This window comes from Gadus morhua, chromosome 2 (genome assembly GCF_902167405.1).
Source record: "Gadus morhua chromosome 2, gadMor3.0, whole genome shotgun sequence".
Taxonomy (NCBI): Eukaryota; Metazoa; Chordata; class Actinopteri; order Gadiformes; family Gadidae; genus Gadus; species Gadus morhua.
Window position 1 is genome coordinate 25,466,123 of NC_044049.1, and position 22,195 is coordinate 25,488,317.

At 43.4% G+C, this 22,195-nt stretch overlaps 1 protein-coding gene and 1 long non-coding RNA gene across 3 annotated transcripts in view; one reads left to right on the forward strand and one right to left on the reverse strand.

The window, feature by feature from the left end:
- Nucleotides 1-22,195, reverse strand: part of nbr1b (NBR1 autophagy cargo receptor b) — a 38,942-nt gene that overhangs the window by 1,945 nt on the left and 14,802 nt on the right. For both annotated transcript variants that reach the window (XM_030340106.1, XM_030340097.1), the window contains 6 exons: nucleotides 20,479-20,683; nucleotides 19,517-19,711; nucleotides 18,819-18,913; nucleotides 17,977-18,064; nucleotides 17,722-17,815; nucleotides 16,256-16,410 (listed from right to left, as the gene is read on the reverse strand). In XM_030340106.1, the coding sequence (XP_030195966.1) occupies nucleotides 16,256-16,410; nucleotides 17,722-17,815; nucleotides 17,977-18,064; nucleotides 18,819-18,913; nucleotides 19,517-19,711; nucleotides 20,479-20,683 (832 nt within the window). The remainder of the gene's footprint in view (nucleotides 1-16,255; nucleotides 16,411-17,721; nucleotides 17,816-17,976; nucleotides 18,065-18,818; nucleotides 18,914-19,516; nucleotides 19,712-20,478; nucleotides 20,684-22,195) is intronic.
- On the forward strand, nucleotides 2,009-12,503 carry LOC115531086 (uncharacterized). Its single transcript, XR_003973840.1, has 3 exons — nucleotides 2,009-2,078; nucleotides 3,568-3,650; nucleotides 12,220-12,503. It is a non-coding gene; the product is annotated as an uncharacterized LOC115531086 (long non-coding RNA).

The window sequence follows — 22,195 nt, forward strand, 5'->3', positions numbered from 1 at the left end:
TTCGCCTCTCTATTAATGTGCTTGGACACAGAGCTCTGGGAACATCCAACCTCTTTGGCAATGACCTTTTGTGTCTTGCCCTCCTTCTTTAAAGTATCAATGGTCATCTTTTGGACAGTTGTCAAGTCAGCAGTCTTCCCCATGATTGTGTGTCATACAGAATCAAACGAGAGACCATTTAAAGGCTTTTCCAGGTGTTTTGAGTTTAGTTAGCTAATTAGAGTGTGGCACCAGGTGTCTTCAATATCTGACCTTTTCACCATATTCTAATTTTCTGAGATGTTGAAATTTAGGTTTTCATTGGTTGTCAGCTATAATCCATCTTCTTTTTTGGCAAAAAACACTTATAATGTATCAGTCTGTTTGGAATGAATGTATACATTCTACAGGTTTGACTTTCTAAATGGAATTAATGAAATAAATCAACTTTTTCATGATATTCTAATAATATGACCAGCACCTGTATATATATATATATATATATATATATATATACACACACACTATATATACATATACATATATATATATATATATATATAATATAGATATATTATATATATACATATATATATTATATATATATACATATATATAGGGTACATATATATATATCCATATATATATATACATATATATATATATAATATATATATATATACATAGAATATATATATATACATATATATATAGATATTCTATATACATATCTATATATATATATATATATATATATATATACACAAATATATATATATATATATATATATATATATATATATATATATACACACACACATATATATATATATATATATATATACACACACATATATATATATATATATATATATACACACACACATATATATATATATATATATATATACACACACACATATATATATATATATATATATATATACATATATATATGTATTTATATACATACATATATATATATACACATGCATATATATGACTCTGTGGCTGTCACAATGCTTTCATAGCCTATACATTTATTAGCTATATGTTTGCCTATTTTGAGTGAATATAAATTTGAATGAAATCGAGCCTTGAACTATGGAGCGTTGCAGCATGTTTGAGTGGTACTGCTCTGCATCACTCTCCCCTTATGAGTTCCACATTAGATGCACCCTGTTATTCCTTCAGTCCGCAGATGCCCCTTTCACACCGCCGCAAAATCGGGGCCGGTTCCGGGCCAGTTCGGAGCTAGGGCCAGGGCTTCGGTTTCACACCGACAAAGAACCGGCTCCGGCCCCTAAAAACCGGTTCAACTCTGGCCCCACTTTAGAGCTGGGCTAGAACTAGAACCGCTTTTACGCCGGGGGCAGGGGGCGGAGTTATCCGTACCTTCATAAACAGGAAGACCAACGAAGACCGGCATTTTTTAAAACACCGAAGTAAACAATGGACGTGAATCCGTGTATGGTTCTTTTTTGTTTTTTTCTGATTTTGTTTTAAATCGGAATATTCAAAGAACGAACCATACACGGATTGAATCGAAGACGAAATTGTTGTTGTTGTGTTTGAAACTGGCGCGAGGGTTCTTCTGCGCGCCTATTGTGTGGTGGTTCAACGCGTCAACGCGCCAACGCAGCTAGATGAGTCCATGTCCATGCAAGTGAACGGAGCGTTCCCTCTTCGTCATAACTATCAAACCAAACATCCTTCACATTCACCGAGCGAACATTATGAAAGTAAAATGCACATTTCTCGCTAAAAATGTTTCCATAAACGCATTTGATGGCGTAACTATGTTACTATTTCCACCCAGAATAAAGAAAGATGTCGGCCGTATGCTTCTGTCCAAGCTCACTGGCCGAGACGTTTGCAGTGACGTCATGACGTTGCTCACGCCGGCTCCATGGCTGGCTCTGGCCGGTGTGAAACCAACCGGTTCTTAACTGGGGTAAGGCTGGAACCAGTTTGGAACTGGCCCTAGCACCAGCCCGGAACTGGCTCTCGGTTCTTTTTGGTGTGAAAGCGGCAAGAGAAGCCCAGCGGGGACGACTCTACCCAGTCAGTCCAGAGGGAGCCGACAGCGCCCCCGGCAGGTACAATCACGTCATGAAGACGCCTCACGCTAACTCAAAAACAGACGTGACTTATGAAAGTGTCTCACTTTCCACAGAATGCAAATCAACCCTCAATTCATTCATTTAGCTCTGAAAGCCAGTGTGGAGACATGACATTCACCACATGGCCGACGTCCAGACATGATCTGTATCACAGGGCGTTCTCAGACAGACGCGCACGCACGCATACGCCTAAACACACTAAAGGCTATTTAGCATGTTACAGTTGGGTTGACCCGGCTGTTTGGCTCCAAGAGCCAAGAAAGACAATAGACAGTGGGCCAGGGGTGGACTGTGTGTCTGTAATGGGCTCATGAATAACTCCGGCCTTCTGGAGGGGTCTTTAGAAGCCCCCTAGGGGTCTCGTTTACTAAAGTCAACGCTAGCAGCAGGTCACTAGCAGCACATTTACATACACAAACCGGGTAACAACAAGACACACACTAACACACGTGCACACACACAGACAAAGACACACACACACACACACACACACACACACCAACGCACGTACACACACACACCCACCCACACAGACAAAGACACACATACACAGCAACACACACACGTACACACACCCACCCACTCAGACAGAGGCACACACACACCAACAGAGAAAGAGACATACACAGACAGAGACACGCACACACAGAGACACACACATGCATTTACATTTAGACATTAACATTAAGGGCATTAAGCAGACACTTTTATCCCAAGCGACTTACAATAAGGACATTTGTCAGACAGAGACACAAAGAAACAGACAGAGACACACACACCAACACAGACACCCACACAGACAGAGACACACAAAACACACACACAGAGACAGAGACACACAAAACACACACACACACACACACACACACACACACACACACACACACACACGCTGGCTGAGGTTGCTCCGCGGTGGTCCGTCAGCAGCAGGCCTGCTGAAAGATGCATGTGGGGCCGAGGTGTCACCCCAGGCAGGGTGCTCAGACCTGGGCTCGGGTGGCAGTAATCAGGGTGCTCATGGAGGACTGGAAACCTGAGATTTAGGTCCGCTGCCGCAGCTCACGTTCTCCCGGGGCGAGAGGAGCCAGTAAAACACGATTCAGTCAAGCCTTTGGTGTATTGAGCTTCATTTACAGGCAGGACAGCCATCTTGTTATGTTAAGAAATGATTGTTCGGAAGTTTGAGAGGAGAGCTCACACACATATTGTGGTTTTATTTAGTAAGTAGGAGGCATATAATAATGATAAAATACACACACACACACACACACACACACACACACACACACACACACACACACACACACACACACACACACAAAAAGGGTTAACACAAAAAAACCTCTTGCAAATGCCTCAAAGAAAGGCATGCTTACATTTTTTTATGGTTGTTTTATATTGTTCTCAGAGCCAATGAGATTGTTTTCCTCAGCACGCAAGGTCTCTTTACGCGTCTCTCTTTCAGACGGGAGCCAATGCCCGGACTGTCAACGCAGGCAACAGTCCGCCGACATCCAGTACGGGGCCAAGATCCCCGACCGATACACCGTAAGAGTCTGTTCCGAGTCCGCTGAGAACACACGATCGCCGGCGGGCGACCGCATTTCGCCGAAATTTGATTGCCCTAATTTTTTTATTGTATACTGCAATGTACTTATTGGAAAGAGGGGTCGAATCCAAAGGAATAGCTTTAACGAGACTTTATTTGTATAAAGTATTTTCGGTATGGTAAACTGATGCTCTGAAGTAAAGAGAGATTGGAGATGTGCCTTAGCACGTGCGAGAGTGTTCTCCTAGCTGATCCTAACCACAAACCCACGTATGGTAATCGCTGCCGGGAGAGTTCTAAAGTTTGTGGCCAGGTGGTCTTCTTTATGGACTCAGCGAGGACCGGAAGACTTGGAGAGGAACCGGTGTGACGTAATCCTCGGTTTTCCTCGCCTGGTCTGTGATGCTGCCCTCTGTGGCTAAAGTATCTATTGCAGCCTTCAGTAATGTCCTGCTTTCCCTTGTGGCTATGTGTAGTATTTACGGCTTATATATTTGGTCCTACCCCCTATTGGTTAAGTGAGGGAAATACAGCTTGTGTTCCTAAAATACGTAACAGTCCCTCCTTGGTCATCTTAGATGACCATACAATAATATTTTAGATCATAAACACCATTTACCACACCGAAAACATAGTCAAAGTAGAATCTATCATCAACACCATCAACCGTCGCGGAAAGACCTCTTGAAGAGAGGGGAAAAACCACTACGCGTCCCCATAATACTGAGACGGCATTCACGTTGTGGGTCTTGTTGAAAATACAGGTCATTATTTAACAATACAACAATGAACATGAATCTTGTTATCATACAATCACATGGCCAAACAGCACACAAACAAAACTATCAATAGAAATCCTGAGGTAATACTTTTGGTCATGTGCTACAAGGTCATAAAATATTCAACAGGTGCAAAAGTAACGTAAAAATTGGTGGTCATAATACAATTTTTAAAATTTCAAAAGGATTGATAAGCTAACATGGATTTGGGGGGTTCAGGTGATCTTCGTGTATTGGTGTGCCGGTTCCTGTGGGTGGTTTTGGGCGATGTTATTACTGTAGTCATTGTTTTTTCTGTCGCCGTCGGGTCTGTAATTCATGAACCCAAGACTCGTCCCTCCTTGTCAAGGGCTCATCTCAGAGAGGTTACTCCTACACTATGGGAGCCTCCCCACAGGTTCTCCGTCGTCGTGTCAGCAACAGGTGGCCTGTAAAACAATCGTCTCAAGGAAGATCAACAGTACCATTATCAATGCAGCGATTCAGAAATAACGGGTTGCATTCGCAACACTATACAATAACAAACAGCCTGGTATGGTTGTTGGAAATGTGTTATTCAAGTAAATCCGGGATATTGATTATCTTATATACAGGCGCTTCTACTAGAATAGTATAGGTGTTGACTATTCTACATATTATAGCTGGATATGGTCGGGCCCCTCAGGTGATGTATCATTCACTTTCATCGGATCATATCTGATCCCCATGTAAGCCTGAATGGCACTTGGCGCTTCTGTAGCGCCCACTGCTGTGGGGATCAGCAGATGCAGTAGCCCTCGTGCGCAGGGAATACAACGGCAGCCGGTGACAATTAACACGGTCTCTGCATTTATTCCCGCGACGGGCACTTACTGGATCATGCTTTTCCACCTCCCAAACATATTCTCCATCCAACCTGTGAAAGGGTCATTAATGCCGGAGTTCTCTGCCAATTCTAACCTGAGGGATTGTAATTATGCCAGCAACCCATCCAGAGCTGTGTTATTGGGGATAAAGTTGGCCTACAACACGTTGTGCCTATCGCATTTATCCCTCCTTGCTCTGTCAATAACATTTCCATATATATACATATTCCTTTTAACTTTATCTGTTAAACTGAACGAAGTGTTGCTGATTATGATACATGTAATTTATCTAAACAATATATATATGCATAATTTTTATATGGTGGACAAGCAAAACAGAACCAATTCAACTCCTGCCGTTATTTGATCTCCTCATGTGACTGCTCCTTGCTCGGCGGAGGCAGTTTATCGGCTCCGGGTGTGTCTGCATTTGGTTCTGGAACTTTTGTTTCTATTGTAGAAATACAAACTCATGTACAGCAGTTAGTTGTTCAAAAACATTTCCTATAATTCTATTTTTAATTGTTCGAATGGAAGTCCATTATGGGACCCTAGAAATGTAAGTGTAAGCATGAATCTAACCGTAAGGATTAGATGCAAAGTTAGCTGTGTCAGAGTGATACACTGTACTCACCTTGCTTCTGGAAACATAGGACCTGAAAATTGTATGCGTTTCAAACATGTTTGTATTATAATTGATCTATTTAGTGCTTGTGCGGATTTTAAATTTTTGTTTCGAGTGTCCCATTCCTTATTCTGAGCTGATTTCAACCTTCAACCTTGATTTAATATTCACACTACATCCCTCCTTGCGCATTGCTTCAGCCATGCGCATTAGAATCAACCAATCCTAACAACGGTGTAGTGCAACCAAGTTGAAGTTCCTTTCCTTAATCATCTGTACCTAAACCAATCCATTATGAAGATATATGAAGACCAGTACATACAAAACCAAAGGTCGATAGTTGTGGGCCTATGCAGCCGTCTTGAGACCACGCTGTTGTTAAATGCAGTAAACCATAAATGTTTCATAAGTCAGATGCGCCGTAACTTATCAGAGTAAAAATAAATATCAGACTATGAGACTCTGACGTTGTATCAAAGCGTTACAGCAGTAGCAGTGGCATTTGAAAGGTTAACCCTCTACTGCTGAATCTAAATTGAGCCTATGTTGTCCCTGGCGAGCAGATGTATTGCTAAGCCCTTTCCTATCTTATAAACCTAAAAAGATGAAAAAAGGGAAATTAGAAAGTTGAAATTTGTATGTTCAATATCACTTCTTTGTAACCGTATCTGGTTCCAACAGCTACCTTTATTATACTACCCGATTGTCCTACACTATATGCACATCTGGGCATTAAATATAGGGTGATATTTTAAAACAAAACAAAACCTGAACCTAAAATAAAAATTCAGAAGTTATTGGATAAAGCAAAGTTATTGAAAGTTAATTATAATGAACCATTTTCTAATTATCTTAGTTTTATATGTGGTATGCTTTCAATATCCCCTCGTGTATGTAACAGTCGAGTAACCTCCATTATTTTGGTGGCTCTGGCACACACAAGAGGACATTTACACATGGTATATGAATCCACCATTTGTTTTCATTCTATATTTTACTTATTTTTATTTTCATTTTATCTCTATATACACATTCGTAAGAAAAGCACGAACGAAGATGCATCATAACATGCATCAACAGACCTAAAAATAAGCATATTATTCAACAATTTGAGACCTCAGATGGGATTTTTTCCTGTGGAGCCCTTCATTTTCTAAAGGGTCCGCAGAGAGGTCTGCTGAGTGGCAAGGAGTTCTTACACATTCAGAAGTGTTGCTGAGGACAGCTGCCTCACAACAAACCAAAAGCCTTTTTTAACCATATGGTCATCTAAGTCATCATTCCTTAAGATGTCATAAATATGGGGTTGGCCGTTCCTTATCACTTGCGTTTCTCTGCGCTTCTCTGGGGATAAAGGATAACGGGCCCAAACCAACACAGGACAACAAAGGAACAGAGTGAGAACTGATTTCCACTAACCTCAAAGGATTTTGAACGACCCTGCAGAATAACAGGGTGACAAGACCACATGGGAAAATACAAACATACAAAACTTAAATTTGAACATTATCAAAAATATCTTAATATTAAAAATCTGCATTTCAATATTAGGCATCATACTTCTGTTGTTACCGTAACGTTTTTTATAGTTTGAAATATATATTTTAATCGTTCTTATTTTGGCATTTTTGGACCTCGTCAGGTTTGTTGAACTATGCATTTCTACCGCTTGTCCTCAGGATCCTCTATTGGGGGGGACTCTTCTGCTCTCCTATGAGGCAGGTTATCCCAAAACTCTTCTAATAAGAATTCCCAGGCCTGGTTAATCCCCGGACTTCTGTGGACGAGCGGTATGCATGCTATGGACAACTTTAAAGGTTAACCGTTCATGATGCGGAGTTTAGATAATTATTCCTATCTTAAGATCACCGTGTAATTGTCGTACAGGGATCTGGTTTGATGCAAGACCCCTGGGTTGGTGTCCTTTTGTAGGACTTCTTTCGGTTCTGGAATCCGGCATTCCTAATTGTTGAATACAAGATATTGCATGCATATTGGTGGTATGATATTATATCTATTGCAATCGCTCCAATGGAAGCAATAGTTGACCCTTGAACACCTCACGCAGTGTTATTCAGTCTATTCGTATGTAGTAGCTGATTATAGTAGAATTTAACCCATGTACCTTTAATATTCGCAAAAAACGTATTGTAATTGTGTCTACCGCAGTTGAGCTAACTCCCTCCTTGGGCACCGTTTAAAACCATGTGCACCATTTATTAATTAGACATATTATTCTAGCAGTTGAACCCCGTGTCTATTTGAACCAGCCTGGTTCTCTACCTGTCTTGCTACACAAAACGCATGTTGAATAGACAGAAGCGCTCAGCAACCTGAAAAAAAATAATAATAATTACTGTCCGTGTGTTTGGCATTCGTTCTTATACTGCCATTTCCTGGAGAGAGAAAGAATTAAGATCAATGCAGAGAAGTAAAAAGATGAGTGTTTGGCAACTATAATGCTTGTGTTGCCACCTTGTGTTGCTTGTGTTGCCACCTCCTAAAGAGAAATGAGAATTAATATTTTATGCACAGAAGTAAAATGATGATCGTGGGCAACTGATCGTTGTGTTGCCACTCCCTGATTAGAAAAGAGAATATTTGTAGTAATGTTAACGATTAAAAATGATGAATGTCGGGCATCCATTACTGCTCGGGTTGCCAAGGCCTGACGAGAAAAGAGAAAACAAATTTAGTACAAATACAAGAGATCGGCTACTTGGAAAGCTGGGGGTCGTCTAGTTGGGACTCATAATAGTTATATTTTTGTGGTACATTTGGAGATGTTGAGATGTAATTGGGAAACATCTCGTGTTAACGAGTAGGGGGAATTACAAGAACTACAAATATGGCTGCGGTGCAAACTACATGCGTATCAGCCGACTACAGAAACTTCTTTGAGTTCTATCTGTCCGGCTGAGAATTGTGGTACCTTATAACATAAGGCTACCACTTAACCACAGTTTGTGTTCTCAATACACTATGGCTCTGCGCTGTGTGTACATTTATATGTACACAAGTTATCGTTGTTAAAAATAGCGACTGGGGGGTGGTCTTTATGATGAGGGTTTAGAGGGAGGAAGATTGGTGGTGGGGGATGGGGTTCATTAAGACAGTGGAGGAGGAGACGCGGAGAAAGACGGGGTTGGAGTGAGAGAGGGATGGAAGGCCAGTGAGGGGACAGGGTGTTAGACTGGGCCTGGAGGGGGGGTGGTGGGGACTTTTACGAGTGTAAAGGGTTAGGAGGGACTCGTAGATTAATAATTCATCGTTTTTAATAACAAAATATCAACAGACTTTAATGTATAAGTAATCATGCAGTCTTGGATGTTATTAGCGGATCATCAGATAGGTGGTATTTACTCTGACCGTCCGCAATGGAGCTATTGCTTAGGAACACAGACCGTGCCGGCCTCAGGAAAGTTCAGAAGAATGGGAGAAGTTAAAGATAATAATGATTGGAACTCTCGTTAATGTTCTTTTGTGGCTCGATCTTCACAGAGACCGACAGTGGAGGACCTTACCTCGCACCCATAACCATGAACAATCGTTAACGACAAGTACTCAAAATGACGCCAGTGGGGCATTTAAGACAAAGCTATTCTGTGGGGAAGGGGGGGGGGGGGGGTGGGAGACAGGGAAAAAGGGTGGGGAGGGAATTTACGAGAGGGGGTTTAGGCGGGAGGAAGAGACGAGGAGATCTACGAAGGGGGGGATTTGGATTCACTACCAAGAACTACAAATATGGCTGCGGTGCAAACTACATGCGTATCAGCTGACTACAGAAACTTCTCAGAGTTCTATCTGTCCGGCTGAAAACGGTGCTACCTTATGGCATAAGGCTACCACTTAACCGCAATTTGTGTTCTTAATACACTCTGTTTCTGCGCTTTGTGTAAATTTATATGTACACAGATAGCCCTATGAGATCCTTGGATGATAAGGGGAACTACAAATAGAAGTCATTGTTGTTAAAAAATAGCGACATAGAGAGAGAGATAGAGAGAGGTGATGTGGGAAGGGTGGGGGTTCGTTCTATTCTCTGGGGAAGGGGGGGGGGGTCTTTATGAGGGGGGGTCTTTATGAGGGGGGGGGGTTGGAGATAGGGACTAAAGGATGGGGAAGGAATTTAAGGGGTGAGGGAGGGCCTATCTTTAGACAGGCAGGCAGACAGAGAGAAAGAGCGAGGAATTGGGAGTTACAAGATTGTACAACGTTAATTACTTTTCAATATTCCATATTGAAACTGTGGAACAACCTTCCTGGTTGCCCAAAAGCAATATGTCTGTACAAACAAAGTGGATTTACAGATTTATCACATGTATACATAAATATTGTTCTCCCATAGATGTTGAATTCTATTAGTTACAAAACTATAGCCAAAATATTATGCGTCAGAAACTATTGCTTTACCGATGGTTTTCAACTTAATGCTATGGATTTATTGATTCGTAGAGGATGAGGGCACTTAATGAGCGTGCGGAATACCTCAAATATTGGAATGAAATATACAATATAATACTTCCAGCTATTGACTAGTGAAATGTGACAATTATATACAATTGGCTGAATAAGTAACTGCCAAAACATTGTTATTATTTGAAACAGATGGATTTTTAAGGGAATATTTTTATGGAGAGAGAACATATTTCTAGAGACAGACAGAGCACACCGGGGGTCCCTTTGTGCAGGCTACCATTGCCTTATCAAAACACCCAGGTCAAAAATGACACTTGTTGTCTTCAATAAGTGTGTGCTTGGAGAGAGAGAGAGAGAGAGAGAGAGAGAGAGAGAGAGAGAGAGAGAGAGAGAGAGAGAGAGAGAGAGAGAGAGAGAGAGAGAGAGAGAGAGAGAGAGAGAGAGAGAGAGAGAGAGAGAGAGAGAGAGAATGTAACACTTAAGTCGAGGCCCCCTGTTGCTCTTGAGCAATGGCGTTTGTTTCAAAAAGGGCTCCGACTACAAAGACTGTGGAGGTACGAACAAAGGAAACGCACGTTTCCAAGACGCGTTGTCCCTTTAAATCGTACACCACGTGGTACATCCAAAATGCTGCAGAAACAAACTAGTTTTGGATCTCTATAAGAAGTATGAGATTCCAGCAAGTTTGTCCCCACGGCGGGTTAGCGAGGGACTTGATAGCAGATGGGTTGTACTGCGTAAGTGCTACCTCTACGGCTGCGTTTTATACTAACCAAAATTGCACATTAGATGTTACATGAACCGGGCTGTGAGGAATCAATTAGATTTGAACTCCTTGGCTAACGCCGGCCAAGCCTCCGGTTCAATATGCAACTAAGCTAGATTAACGTTAAAAACCTGACCTTTCCTCGCCCCGCCGTAAGAGTTCGGAAGTTTATGGTCGGTAATAAATATACCTTATGGTGGCCCGGCTGAACTCGAAGCTTATCACCAAATAAATAACACTTAACCACAGGTAATACGTCTCCCACGTTGGTACAAACATTTAGATCTAATCAGGATTGGATACAGTCTATCTACAAACCCATATAAAACACACTCCCAGCCCTTTACTTCGTGAGCTCGTTATTCAATTTCAATCTGTTAGCGTATCCTAGGCCGTTCGTCTAACCGGCTGTATGAATTTAAACCAGTCCGAGATTACACGTCCCCGCAACCAGTCGAAGGCAGTACAAGCTATTCACCTAATGTTACTAATCTAACTATACAGAGTTTAGTCATGGACAACAGGTTCTGTTTACCTTTCTTGTGGCGCCTGTAAGTAGCTTGTACTGCTCCCGACGGCCCCGCGGTCGCAAGTCTCGGTCCGGAACTTTCCAATCACGTCAGGGCGTCACCAAATTGCAATGTACTTATTGGAAAGAGGGGTCGAATCCAAAGGAATAGCTTTAACGAGACTTTATTTGTATAAAGTATTTTCGGTATGGTAAACTGATGCTCTGAAGTAAAGAGAGATTGGAGATGTGCCTTAGCACGTGCGAGAGTGTTCTCCTAGCTGATCCTAACCACAAACCCACGTATGGTAATCGCTGCCGGGAGAGTTCTAAAGTTTGTGGCCAGGTGGTCTTCTTTATGGACTCAGCGAGGACCGGAAGACTTGGAGAGGAACCGGTGTGACGTAATCCTCGGTTTTCCTCGCCTGGTCTGTGATGCTGCCCTCTGTGGCTAAAGTATCTATTGCAGCCTTCAGTAATGTCCTGCTTTCCCTTGTGGCTATGTGTAGTATTTACGGCTTATATATTTGGTCCTACCCCCTATTGGTTAAGTGAGGGAAATACAGCTTGTGTTCCTAAAATACGTAACAATACTAACGGACCGGTTCTATTTTTTCTGTTTCCAGTCATTACATTACAAACAGCAGTGGTAAAGAAGATCAGGGTTTGGACACACGATAACAGGGGAAAAGGCACTGAAACGACTTGGCCACAAAGGAGACCTGGCGCCACCTGGAGGCAAAAGACAACATTACAACCACATGGAGTAGCTTTAAGACACATACTGTACAGTTGCATGGGTGCTTCATTAGAAAACAAATTACATCTTGCATGCTACAGTACGCATGTACAAAAGGTGAGATAATTTGTATCAGCAGCTGATTGGTCACATTAAATATTCTGAACGGCACTTTGGCACTGTAGCATTCAATGGTTCTCGTATGTGGGTGAACCGCGAGTACTTCAATCCTTAAAACACAAGGCATGATGGGTAACGATCCTGATTGGGGGGGGGGGGGGGGGGGGGTGAGTCCCGGCCTGAAAAACACCCAGAACACTTGCTAAGTTTGGTTTAATGAATGCATGACCAGGTGTGCTGCTGGTTTGTTCGCATGAACCCACAGAAATGATCAGGAGATGAGGAGAGTGGATGAAACAAGGCGTCTGTACATTGTTATTGAGTTTCCCCCTTTCCTTTCACCCTGTTCCTGAGAAGTTGCAGTATGGTAAATCAACAAGAGAACGTATAGTTCAACGTATATTTCAGTTGTCAGAACGGCAAAACTCATGAGCCTTGTCGGCATGGTAACCGACGACACAGCATCAACTTGCACAATAAGACCCAAGAGTGTTGGATTTGAATGTAGTGACTTTAATTAGAGACAGATACATTTGTACTTCACATACAATGTCAATAAAGTGCAAATGAGAAGAGGAAAATTATGAACCATGATTAATCTACTTTACGCATCTCGCCCGGTCCCCTGAACACTTCCGGGCTATACTTGAAGTGTTATTGTTCAAAGCGACCCTACACCTTGATAAAACAAAGAGGCTTAGGTGTTGAGTGCAGGACACTCATCAGCGTATTCTACAAGAACCTTTGTCGGCGTACTGTTTCATGTGTGGAATGTGTACAGCAGTTGGTTAAATTAAAGGCGGTTTGACAGTCTGTCTGACTAAATATTGTTCAACATTATTGACAAGATGATACAAATCAAAACAAGTTCCAGCTCAAAACCAAGGGATGCATGACTTAACTTCTGGAGGAATATTCACTAACAACAGGCAAGTTCCATCAGGGTTGCCCTTTTAATAAAAATAATTCACTAAAATAAGATTTAGGAGCAAAGAGATGTATTGAATGATTGTATCTCAGCAATGACTCCTAATAAACCATATGCTTGAATAGTGGGCAAACTTCCCCTTTGTCTCATTACAAACGATGTAAGAAAAACTCCTCTAAAATCACAGTCCCCGTGCAATGGACTAACACTTGGGACTAATTTGTTGGGATTTCGTTCCACAAAACTCAGGCAATCTCTTTTTTTGAACAGCAACTGTATTGTTGAGGGCCAACCGTTTGTTACTTAAGTATCTTGAACAGTAGGACACATTTTTTGGTATAAAAAAGAAAGAATTTTTGGGCACGGGCTAGGATAAAGTAGGTGTACCGTTACTGCAATCCAACCACTTAAACCAAAGCGTCATCATAACTATCCAAACATAGAAGAAAACAAGGATCAGGTTTCATCAAGATGTAACATATATAAATATTAATTTAGCAGCTTAACCAGATGAAGTAAACATTTGAGGAAAAAATAAATAAAACAATTCCTTTTACCATTTTTCACCCTTAACATGTAATGAAAATCGTTCTCATCACAATCCAAAACATAATGGATACATCGTCCAAAATATTTCCATGACGAGCAACTCTGACTTTGTGTGCGGCTGCAATTGTCGATCAGACTCGGGTTTAAAACTAGATTAAACCGTATTTAAGTGCCAGAGGTCAGGGATTCACAACAGAACTCCAACGCCCCAAAAAGTTCATCTCAAGTGGAAAAAAACATAAAAACGAAAAAACAAACATCTCCTTTATAACATTTACAACAAACGAACACAGCGGTGATGAAGCGGGGTCAGATCTAGCCAAAACAGAAAGTGCAAGCTCCAATAAATACTAACCAAAGCTCTTTCCCTTCATCTCGCACTTCCACACACACATCGAGCTTTCGACGCGCTGGGAGCGACCGAGAACCGCCTCCCAGCGCATCGGACACACATTCACAGCTTTCTCCAGCGTGACGCGTGTTTCTCTTCCCTCTGGCTCCCTCTTGCGTCCAGTTGTGCAAATTGCGAAGGACCTGACTGTATGATATTTCAATTCACTTTAAAACATGGACTAGTTACACAACTATACAATCTTATTTATAATTTCACTTTCCCCATTGAAATTATACATATATATATATTATATATATTTGTATATATATAATATATAAACAACCAAATATACAAGTGAACAAATAGCTACAAGTGGATGAGGTAAATACAAGAACGATGATATGCGACGGCGAGAATGATTAAGAACTGCGTACCCTGTGATCCCGCCGGCCAACTTGAGGCCAGCCGCCACACTATGCAAACTATGCGAGTGTGAACACCCAATGTGTTCTTCCTTATAAATCTTAAGCACGATACAACTATTGAGGTCTCGGGCGCCTCTATTTTTAACCTATCGGTAGTAGAGGCTCTGCGAGATGGGGGCGTACGCCTGTTACATAGCGCGAGTGACTGGACTGTGGTGGAATGCTGTCGTCATGTTCTCCCTCAGGATCGACGTGGTGTTTACTGCGCATTCCTCGGTACGGTAACGCGGTTTGTTCGTGCGATTCGTCTGTGTGTGTCTGTGTGTGTTTGCGTGCGTGCGACTTGTTTACCGGGTGAAAAGTTAATTTGACTGGGGCAGTCTGGTGTCAGTGGGTGGTCATCGTTGCGACGGGGACAGGACCAGTTGAAGGACATCTTTAACAGGCCGTGTGCCCCGGAAAGGCCGGAGCCGTGCTTTAGCCCCCGACACACCCCCACACTGCAGGGAGGAGTTGAACTGGGCCCACTTCAGTCCAGAGTTCCATGTTGAAGGTCAGGTGTGACCATGGCCGTTTGTGTGGCCGTTTGTGTGGCCGTTTGTGTGGCCGTTTGTGTTTGTGTGTGTGTGTGTGTGTGTGTGTGTGTGTGTGTGTGTGTGTGTGTGTGTGTGTGTGTGTGTGTGTGTGTGTGTGTGTGTGTGTGTGTGTGTAAACTAAACCATGGATGCGAGATGACACCGAGTTGAGTCTTTTCTGTAACCCATGGCTACCACAACGTCTTAAGTGATTGGCTTGGTGGGAGAGGCAGGAAGTGGAAGAGAGTGAGAGAGAGAGAGAATAGAGAGAGAGAGAGAATAGAGAGAGAGAGAGAGAGAATAGAGAGAGAGAGAATAGAGAGAGAGTGAGAGAGAGAGAGAATAGAGAGAGAGAGAGAGAGAGAATAGAGAGAGAGAATAGAGAGAGAGAGAGAGAGAGAGAGAGAGAGAGAATAGAGAGAGAGAATAGAGAGAGAGAGAGAGAGAGAGAGAGAGAGAGAGAGAGAGAGAGAGAGAGAGAGAGAGAATAAAGAACGAGCGAGCGCATGGAGAAAAGGTACCCTGCGGTCCTCTCTCTAGTACCATTCGTCTTCTCGCGCGTCCCTCCATCTCTTCCACATCGCCATGGTTACCGCGACAACACCCACATCGACCCAGGGTCCTCAGTCCGCTCCGGAGGTGAGAGTGACCCCCCCCCCTCCCCCCCCCATCAGTAGCCGTTGGAGGAGGAGAGAGAGCGTCTGAGAGACCACCCCCTCCCCCCCCCCCCCCCCTCAGTAGTGGTTGGAGGGGGGAGAGGGTCTGAGAGACAACCCCCTCCCCCCCCCCTCAGTAGTGGTTGGAGGGGCGAGAGGGTCTGAGAGACCACCCCCTCCCCCCCCCTCAGTAGTGGTTGGAGGGGGGGAGAGGGTCTGAGAGACCACCCCCTCCGCCCTCCCCCCCAGTCAGTAGCGGGTGAGGGGAGTGTCTGAGAGACCCCCCCATCCCCCGTCACTACCCCCCCCCCCCCCGGTCAGTAGCGGGTGGAGTACCAGTCGTTGTCGGTCATCTGCACCAGCTCGTTGACCACGTCCAGCAGGTTGAAGCCGTGCTTCCTCAGCAGCCTCTGGTTCAGCGTGCGGTCGCTGAAGCCCATCTCCACCAGCACGGCTGTCATGGTGTCCTCGGAGGAGGCGTCCACCGGGGGCTGAGGGGGGGCAGAGACAGGAGGCATGGGTCCGCTGTATTAGTATGGAGCTAATCAGTCCCTCCGGGATTTCACGGGCCTTTTTTGAGATTGTTGCGGCCTAAATGCCTGCTGTTGCGTGAGGTTTTTCAAAAAAGTTGTGATGAATGTTTTTTAGGTTTTTGTTACGATACAGTGCAAGAGGAAGTGAAGGTTGCAAAAAAGTTTCTGTTAAATCTTAAGTTATTACTGCAATTTTCCCAGAGTAATTTGTTAAATATTAAGTTATTACTGAAAAAAACATTAATTAAAAGAACAAAAACACTGAGAAATGGTCCTATGAATAATTGATCTTGAGTCTTTCTGAGCTGGCAATTGACTTGGATGCAACAGCCTCTGCAACATCTGTAGTTCTGTAGTTATGTTTCGCGTGGCAAAATGCTTATCAATAGAAGATTTCCGCTTATGTTCCACCACAATGTTGCATGTAGTGCAAAATAATTTTCTCCCGCTTTCATGTAGAATACCAGGATACTGCTTTTTGTGATCTTTCGCAGTTATCTTGGTTGGCAAGTGTGAAACGTTGGACGCGCACATGCTGCATGAATGCTTGACTCGCTTGAACGTAGTAAACACGGAAGTAAGGTGGAAGGTAGTTTGTCGACGTCAGTTCAAGACGACGCCAATGATTGGTCAAATTTGCAGAAAAGTTGCGGTGATTGGTTTAAATTGCGACACCGCCCTGAATTCGCGGTGATTGGTTGATGTGGCGTTGAAGTTGCAAATCGCAACATCGCGAAATCATGGAAGGTCTGGCTAATATCGAGCCGCTCGCTACGGTGGAATGACGATGTGAAAGTAGGGATAAAGAATTATACGATGGAATGTAGTTTATCATAACCTACACCTTTTACATTATCCTGCTATAAATGTATACATTATGGGATAATAATATGAAGCATATTTTATCGCATCCATCTTATCATACTACTTTAATCATTATTTTTTATTATTTTTTATATTGATATATTATATACTATATAAAAAATTTGGTTTCACCTAAAGTAATGTGCGATGTTCCAGAATTTCACCAACTTTAGTTTTACGTTGTGTAACCAAAAGTCCATTTTTGTGTATAGATGCGTATTCATCCATGTCCTCGTGGAACAAACGGGTGTTCACGCCCTACGATGGTTGGGTTCAAACGGTCTGATCCATTGGCTACATGAACCTCGCTGGCCGTCCGAACGTTAGTGAGGAGAGTTCTCCCCAGAGACGGACCCCCAGCTAACACGGACAGGTGTGGGGGGCTGGGGGGGGGGGGGGGCTCACCTGGGTGGGACCCTGCCCTGTGCACAGGGCCTTGTAGGCGGAGGCGGCCACAGACAGCGCCCCCTTCACCAGCTCGTCTGTGATTCCTGGATGGCTGAAGCAAAAACATAGTTTTATTAAATTAATTTAAACAAATTAAAATAACATAGAAACATGAAGGCAAATCAACGGCCAAAGAACACCGTTTGAGGAACATCGTTGGGGTTGTAGCCTGACATTTTTGAAGTTTATCTACAGGCAGAGCCGCGGACAGACCTGGGGTCCTCAGGATTGTCGGGCGCTGTGTCTGGGGGGTCTGCGGGGTCCTCGGGGGTGTCTTCCTGGGGCTGTGTGTCTGCGGGGCCTGAAACACACACCGCCACACCCCAAGGCTTACTGGCTGCTTTCATTATGGCGATTGATTGATTGATTGATTGATTGATTGATTGATTGATTGATTAATACTTTAATAATCCCACGGGGGAAATTATTTTTGTCACGAACTCAACCCATACACAAATATTAAGAATAAAATATAATACAAAATATATATATTTATACATACATAAAAGATAAAAGATACAACTTAAGAAATACAAATATACAAACAACATAAATTTAAGGACAATATAAATATATATATAACACTACATATACATACACATACACAAACATACGGGGTGTCTGACATTCTAAGGGAGGCGTCGTTGTAAAGTTTAATGGCCACAGGCAGGAATACAGCTATACACATTTTATAGATTTTAATTAATCTATTTTTCTATTTTCTTTTTGCACTTTTATGTTTATTGGCTGCACTTTGTCGCATTTGGCAATAAGGTATATTGATATTTTGCTGTCAATTGAATAAAAAAAGCAGCAGAGTAAACGCATGACGTGCTGTGATTAATCAGTCATTTAATCGCAAGATCATATTCGGTGTGAAAAGCCCCCAAAATGAGATATTTAATTTCAAAAGAAATGAAATGATGCGGCGGATAAGAACAGCATTAACTACCCTGATAGAAAAAAAAAAGCTCTGTTCGTTCGTGTTCGTGTGTGTGTGTGTGTTCGTGTGTGTGTGTGTTCGTGTGTGTGTGTGTGTGTGTGTGTGTGCTCACCCTCCTGGTTTTGGTAGAGGTCAGAGCTCACTTCCTCCTCCCCGACCTCTTGACCCGCATTCTGGTCCTGCACCGCCTCTTCCCTGCCCTCCAGACTGACACACACACACACACACACACACACACACACACACACACACACACACACACACACACACACACACACACACACACACACACACACACACACACACACACACACACACACACACACACAGGATAGGAATGTTGAAGCATGGCCATCTTTTCCACCCCAAATCCAGGACTTATTTCTTAGATATCCTCAAAAGAAGAGATACGTTTTTCTAATCTTGTTTGATTCCTGTCTGGAAATGTCGTGCCTTAAGATAAGAAGAACAATAACTGAATAAACAAACATGTTGGGGTAAACCTCAATGACACATAAAACCTTCTACAGAAGGATTATAAAATAAAACAAAAAGGATACAAAGTTCCACTTTGGGCAAATTGATGGTCGTATCGGTGTGACATACGCTATCAATCTTTCAAATAAAGTTCCCTCTTGCAGTCTCAAAGCCAATGTAATCCTTCCCATAATAAGGATGTGATTCCATCCCTCCACAGTAGGTGTTCCTGGTTTTAACCACCTTCTAGTATTAGATTATCTGCTCATTTATTTTACTTTCATGTCACCATTGATGCTGTTTGTGTCCCCCCCCCCCCCCCCCCCCCCCTACCTTGGCGTGAGGCCGGCTGTAGGGGGCGCCACCACCTCGGGGGTCAGCGGCTCGTCGTCCAGCGTCTGGGAGGTGCACAGCATGTCGTTGGCGCTGCTGGTCACCGACACCCCCGGCCCCCCCAGCTCCTCCAGGGGGGTCTCGGGGGTGGAGGGGGTCTCAGCCGTGGGGTCCCCGGGCTGGGACAAGGCTGAGCTGCAGGAGGAGCGTCAGCAAGCATGACTGCGCTGATACGTTACGATAAGACTACTCACTACCCCTCATACTCCACACCGCTTCCTCAGAGCATCTCACCACAATGTCCTCTCTGGCCCCCGCACCAGCCTTTTCCCACCCTGGGGGGGCAGCAGGTCTTTCAGCGCCATTGGCCCCCAAAACTCTGGAGCTCCCCTCCTCAATCCCTCCGTGACTGTCCCTCCTTCCCTCTCTTCGAAGCTCATCTCAAGAGCTTTCCGTTTCAAGAACTCCTCTCCTCTTCCATCTCTCTCTCTCTCTCTCTCTCTCTCTCTCTCTCTCTCTCTCTCTCTCTCTCTCTCTCTCTCTCTCTCTCTCTCTCTCTCTCTCTCTCTCTCTCTCTCTCTCTCTCTCTCTCTCTCTCTCTCTCTCTCTCTCTCTCTCTCTCTCATGTATTATAACCAGCATGGTATTTATTAACTGATTGCACTTTATATTTATGTCATATTTGACACATTTTACCCTTTTAAGAGTCAGTTCTCCATTTATAAACATGCACTTTGCATATGTTATACATATTTATATAAATGCGTGTATTTGTAGACACCTGTGCTTGTATGTATTGTCTGCCAGGTAGCAATGCTGTGTTTTCGTTTGTTTTTTGTTTGGACATGGCCCTGTCCTTTGTAATGCTGCTGCTATGTGCCCTCAATTCCAATTTTAATTGGAATTGGAATTTGAATAAAGGGTGGTCCAACGGGACCGGGTTCGAGAGCGGGGCTCCGTACCTGTACATGGAGTCCCCTAGTGGCCGGCTGGTGTCAAAGCAGTCGGGGAGGATGATGATGTAGTCCTCGGAGGAGGCCGAGGAGGAACGGCTCCTCATCCACTCCTCCATCTTGTCCTCTCCTTCGGGGCTCTCCTTCTCCTCCTCCAGGCCCCTCGCCTTCCGCCGGGGGTCCGCACACATGCTCCGCACGCCCAACCCTTGCTCTGCGGGAGGTGACACGCGAGGCGTGACCACGGCAACAACGGCAAGGTCCCAACGCACCACAAAAGGCTACTCTCGTGTGCGGCGGGCACGTATGAGATGGTTGCATCAACGTCTTGATTGCTGAGCTGATTCTCTTCTATTTGAGCCGGCGAGTGCTTAATCTGGCAACCCGTAGTTCTTAAAGAATCTGGCAACCCCTGGTTCTTAAAGTAACGGACAACCGGATCTGAATCGGTCAAATAACCGTCAAACATTGCAGGAGTGTATCCTCTACCCGCCTGAAAATATCTAGAATAAAGTAAAAAGTATGATTATATACATCTAAAAAAAACGTGAGGTATGTGTGAGGTATGAGTGTATAATTAACGCACGTAATTAACGTACGGTAATTGGTCACCGCTTTGCTACGTAGCCAGGAGGGAGAAAAGACTCTGCACATTTAAGCAGTTTGAAGGTATAGACCATCCTTTGCTGGTGCTTTATGCACACCTTGATAATCCTTAATAACATAATAAAGGTAATTTACGGAATTTCTATTGTCCATCATTTTTATGTTGAATATATTGAAGTACTATCTGTTATTTTAAACTCTGATGTTCTAATGGCAAATTGTGTTTAGTTTGGAAAGACAGAACTTCAATGTAGGCCAAAGGGATGGTGGGATCTGATTGGCTGACCCGGTTGGTTTGGCTGTAGCTAATCCAATTGGCTGCAGAGAAACCTTTTAATGACGTGCGCACGCCCCTCAACAAACACTGCTGCCTGCAGGCTTACCAGGCCTTATCAGAGAGGTAAATACTGTCTGCTGTGCAAGGCCAGTACCTAAGAACAACATTACACACATCTAGAAACAGTCTGGACACAATCTAGACCCAATCGAGACCCAATCGAGACCCAGTTTGGACACAATCTAGACCCAGTGTAGACGCAGTCTAAGAAAAATATAGACAGTCTTCATACAATCCAGACAAAATTGAAACCCAATCTAGAAACAATCTAGACCCAATCAAGACACAACCTTAGACACAATGTAACAACAGCCTTCATGCAATCTAGACACAATCTAGAAACAATCTCGACGCAATCAAGAGACCATTTAGAAACAATCTAGACCCAATCAAGACACAATTTAGACACAATGTAACAACAGCCTTCATGCAATCTAGACACAATCTAGAAACAATCTGGAAACAATCTAGACCCAATCAAGAGACAATCTAGAAACAATCTCGACGCAATCAAGAGACAATCTAGAAACAATCTAGACCCAATCAAGACACAATTTAGACACCATGTAACAACAGCCTTCATGCAATCTAGACCCAATCTAGAAACAATCTGGAAACAATCTAGACCCAATCAAAACACAATCTAGACCCAATCAAGAGACAATCTAGAAACAATCTAGACCCAATCTAGAAACAATCTAGAAACAATCTAGACCCAATCTAGAATCAATCTCGACCCAATCCAGACCCAGTCCACCTACAGTCCAGGCTCCCTCCCCAGTG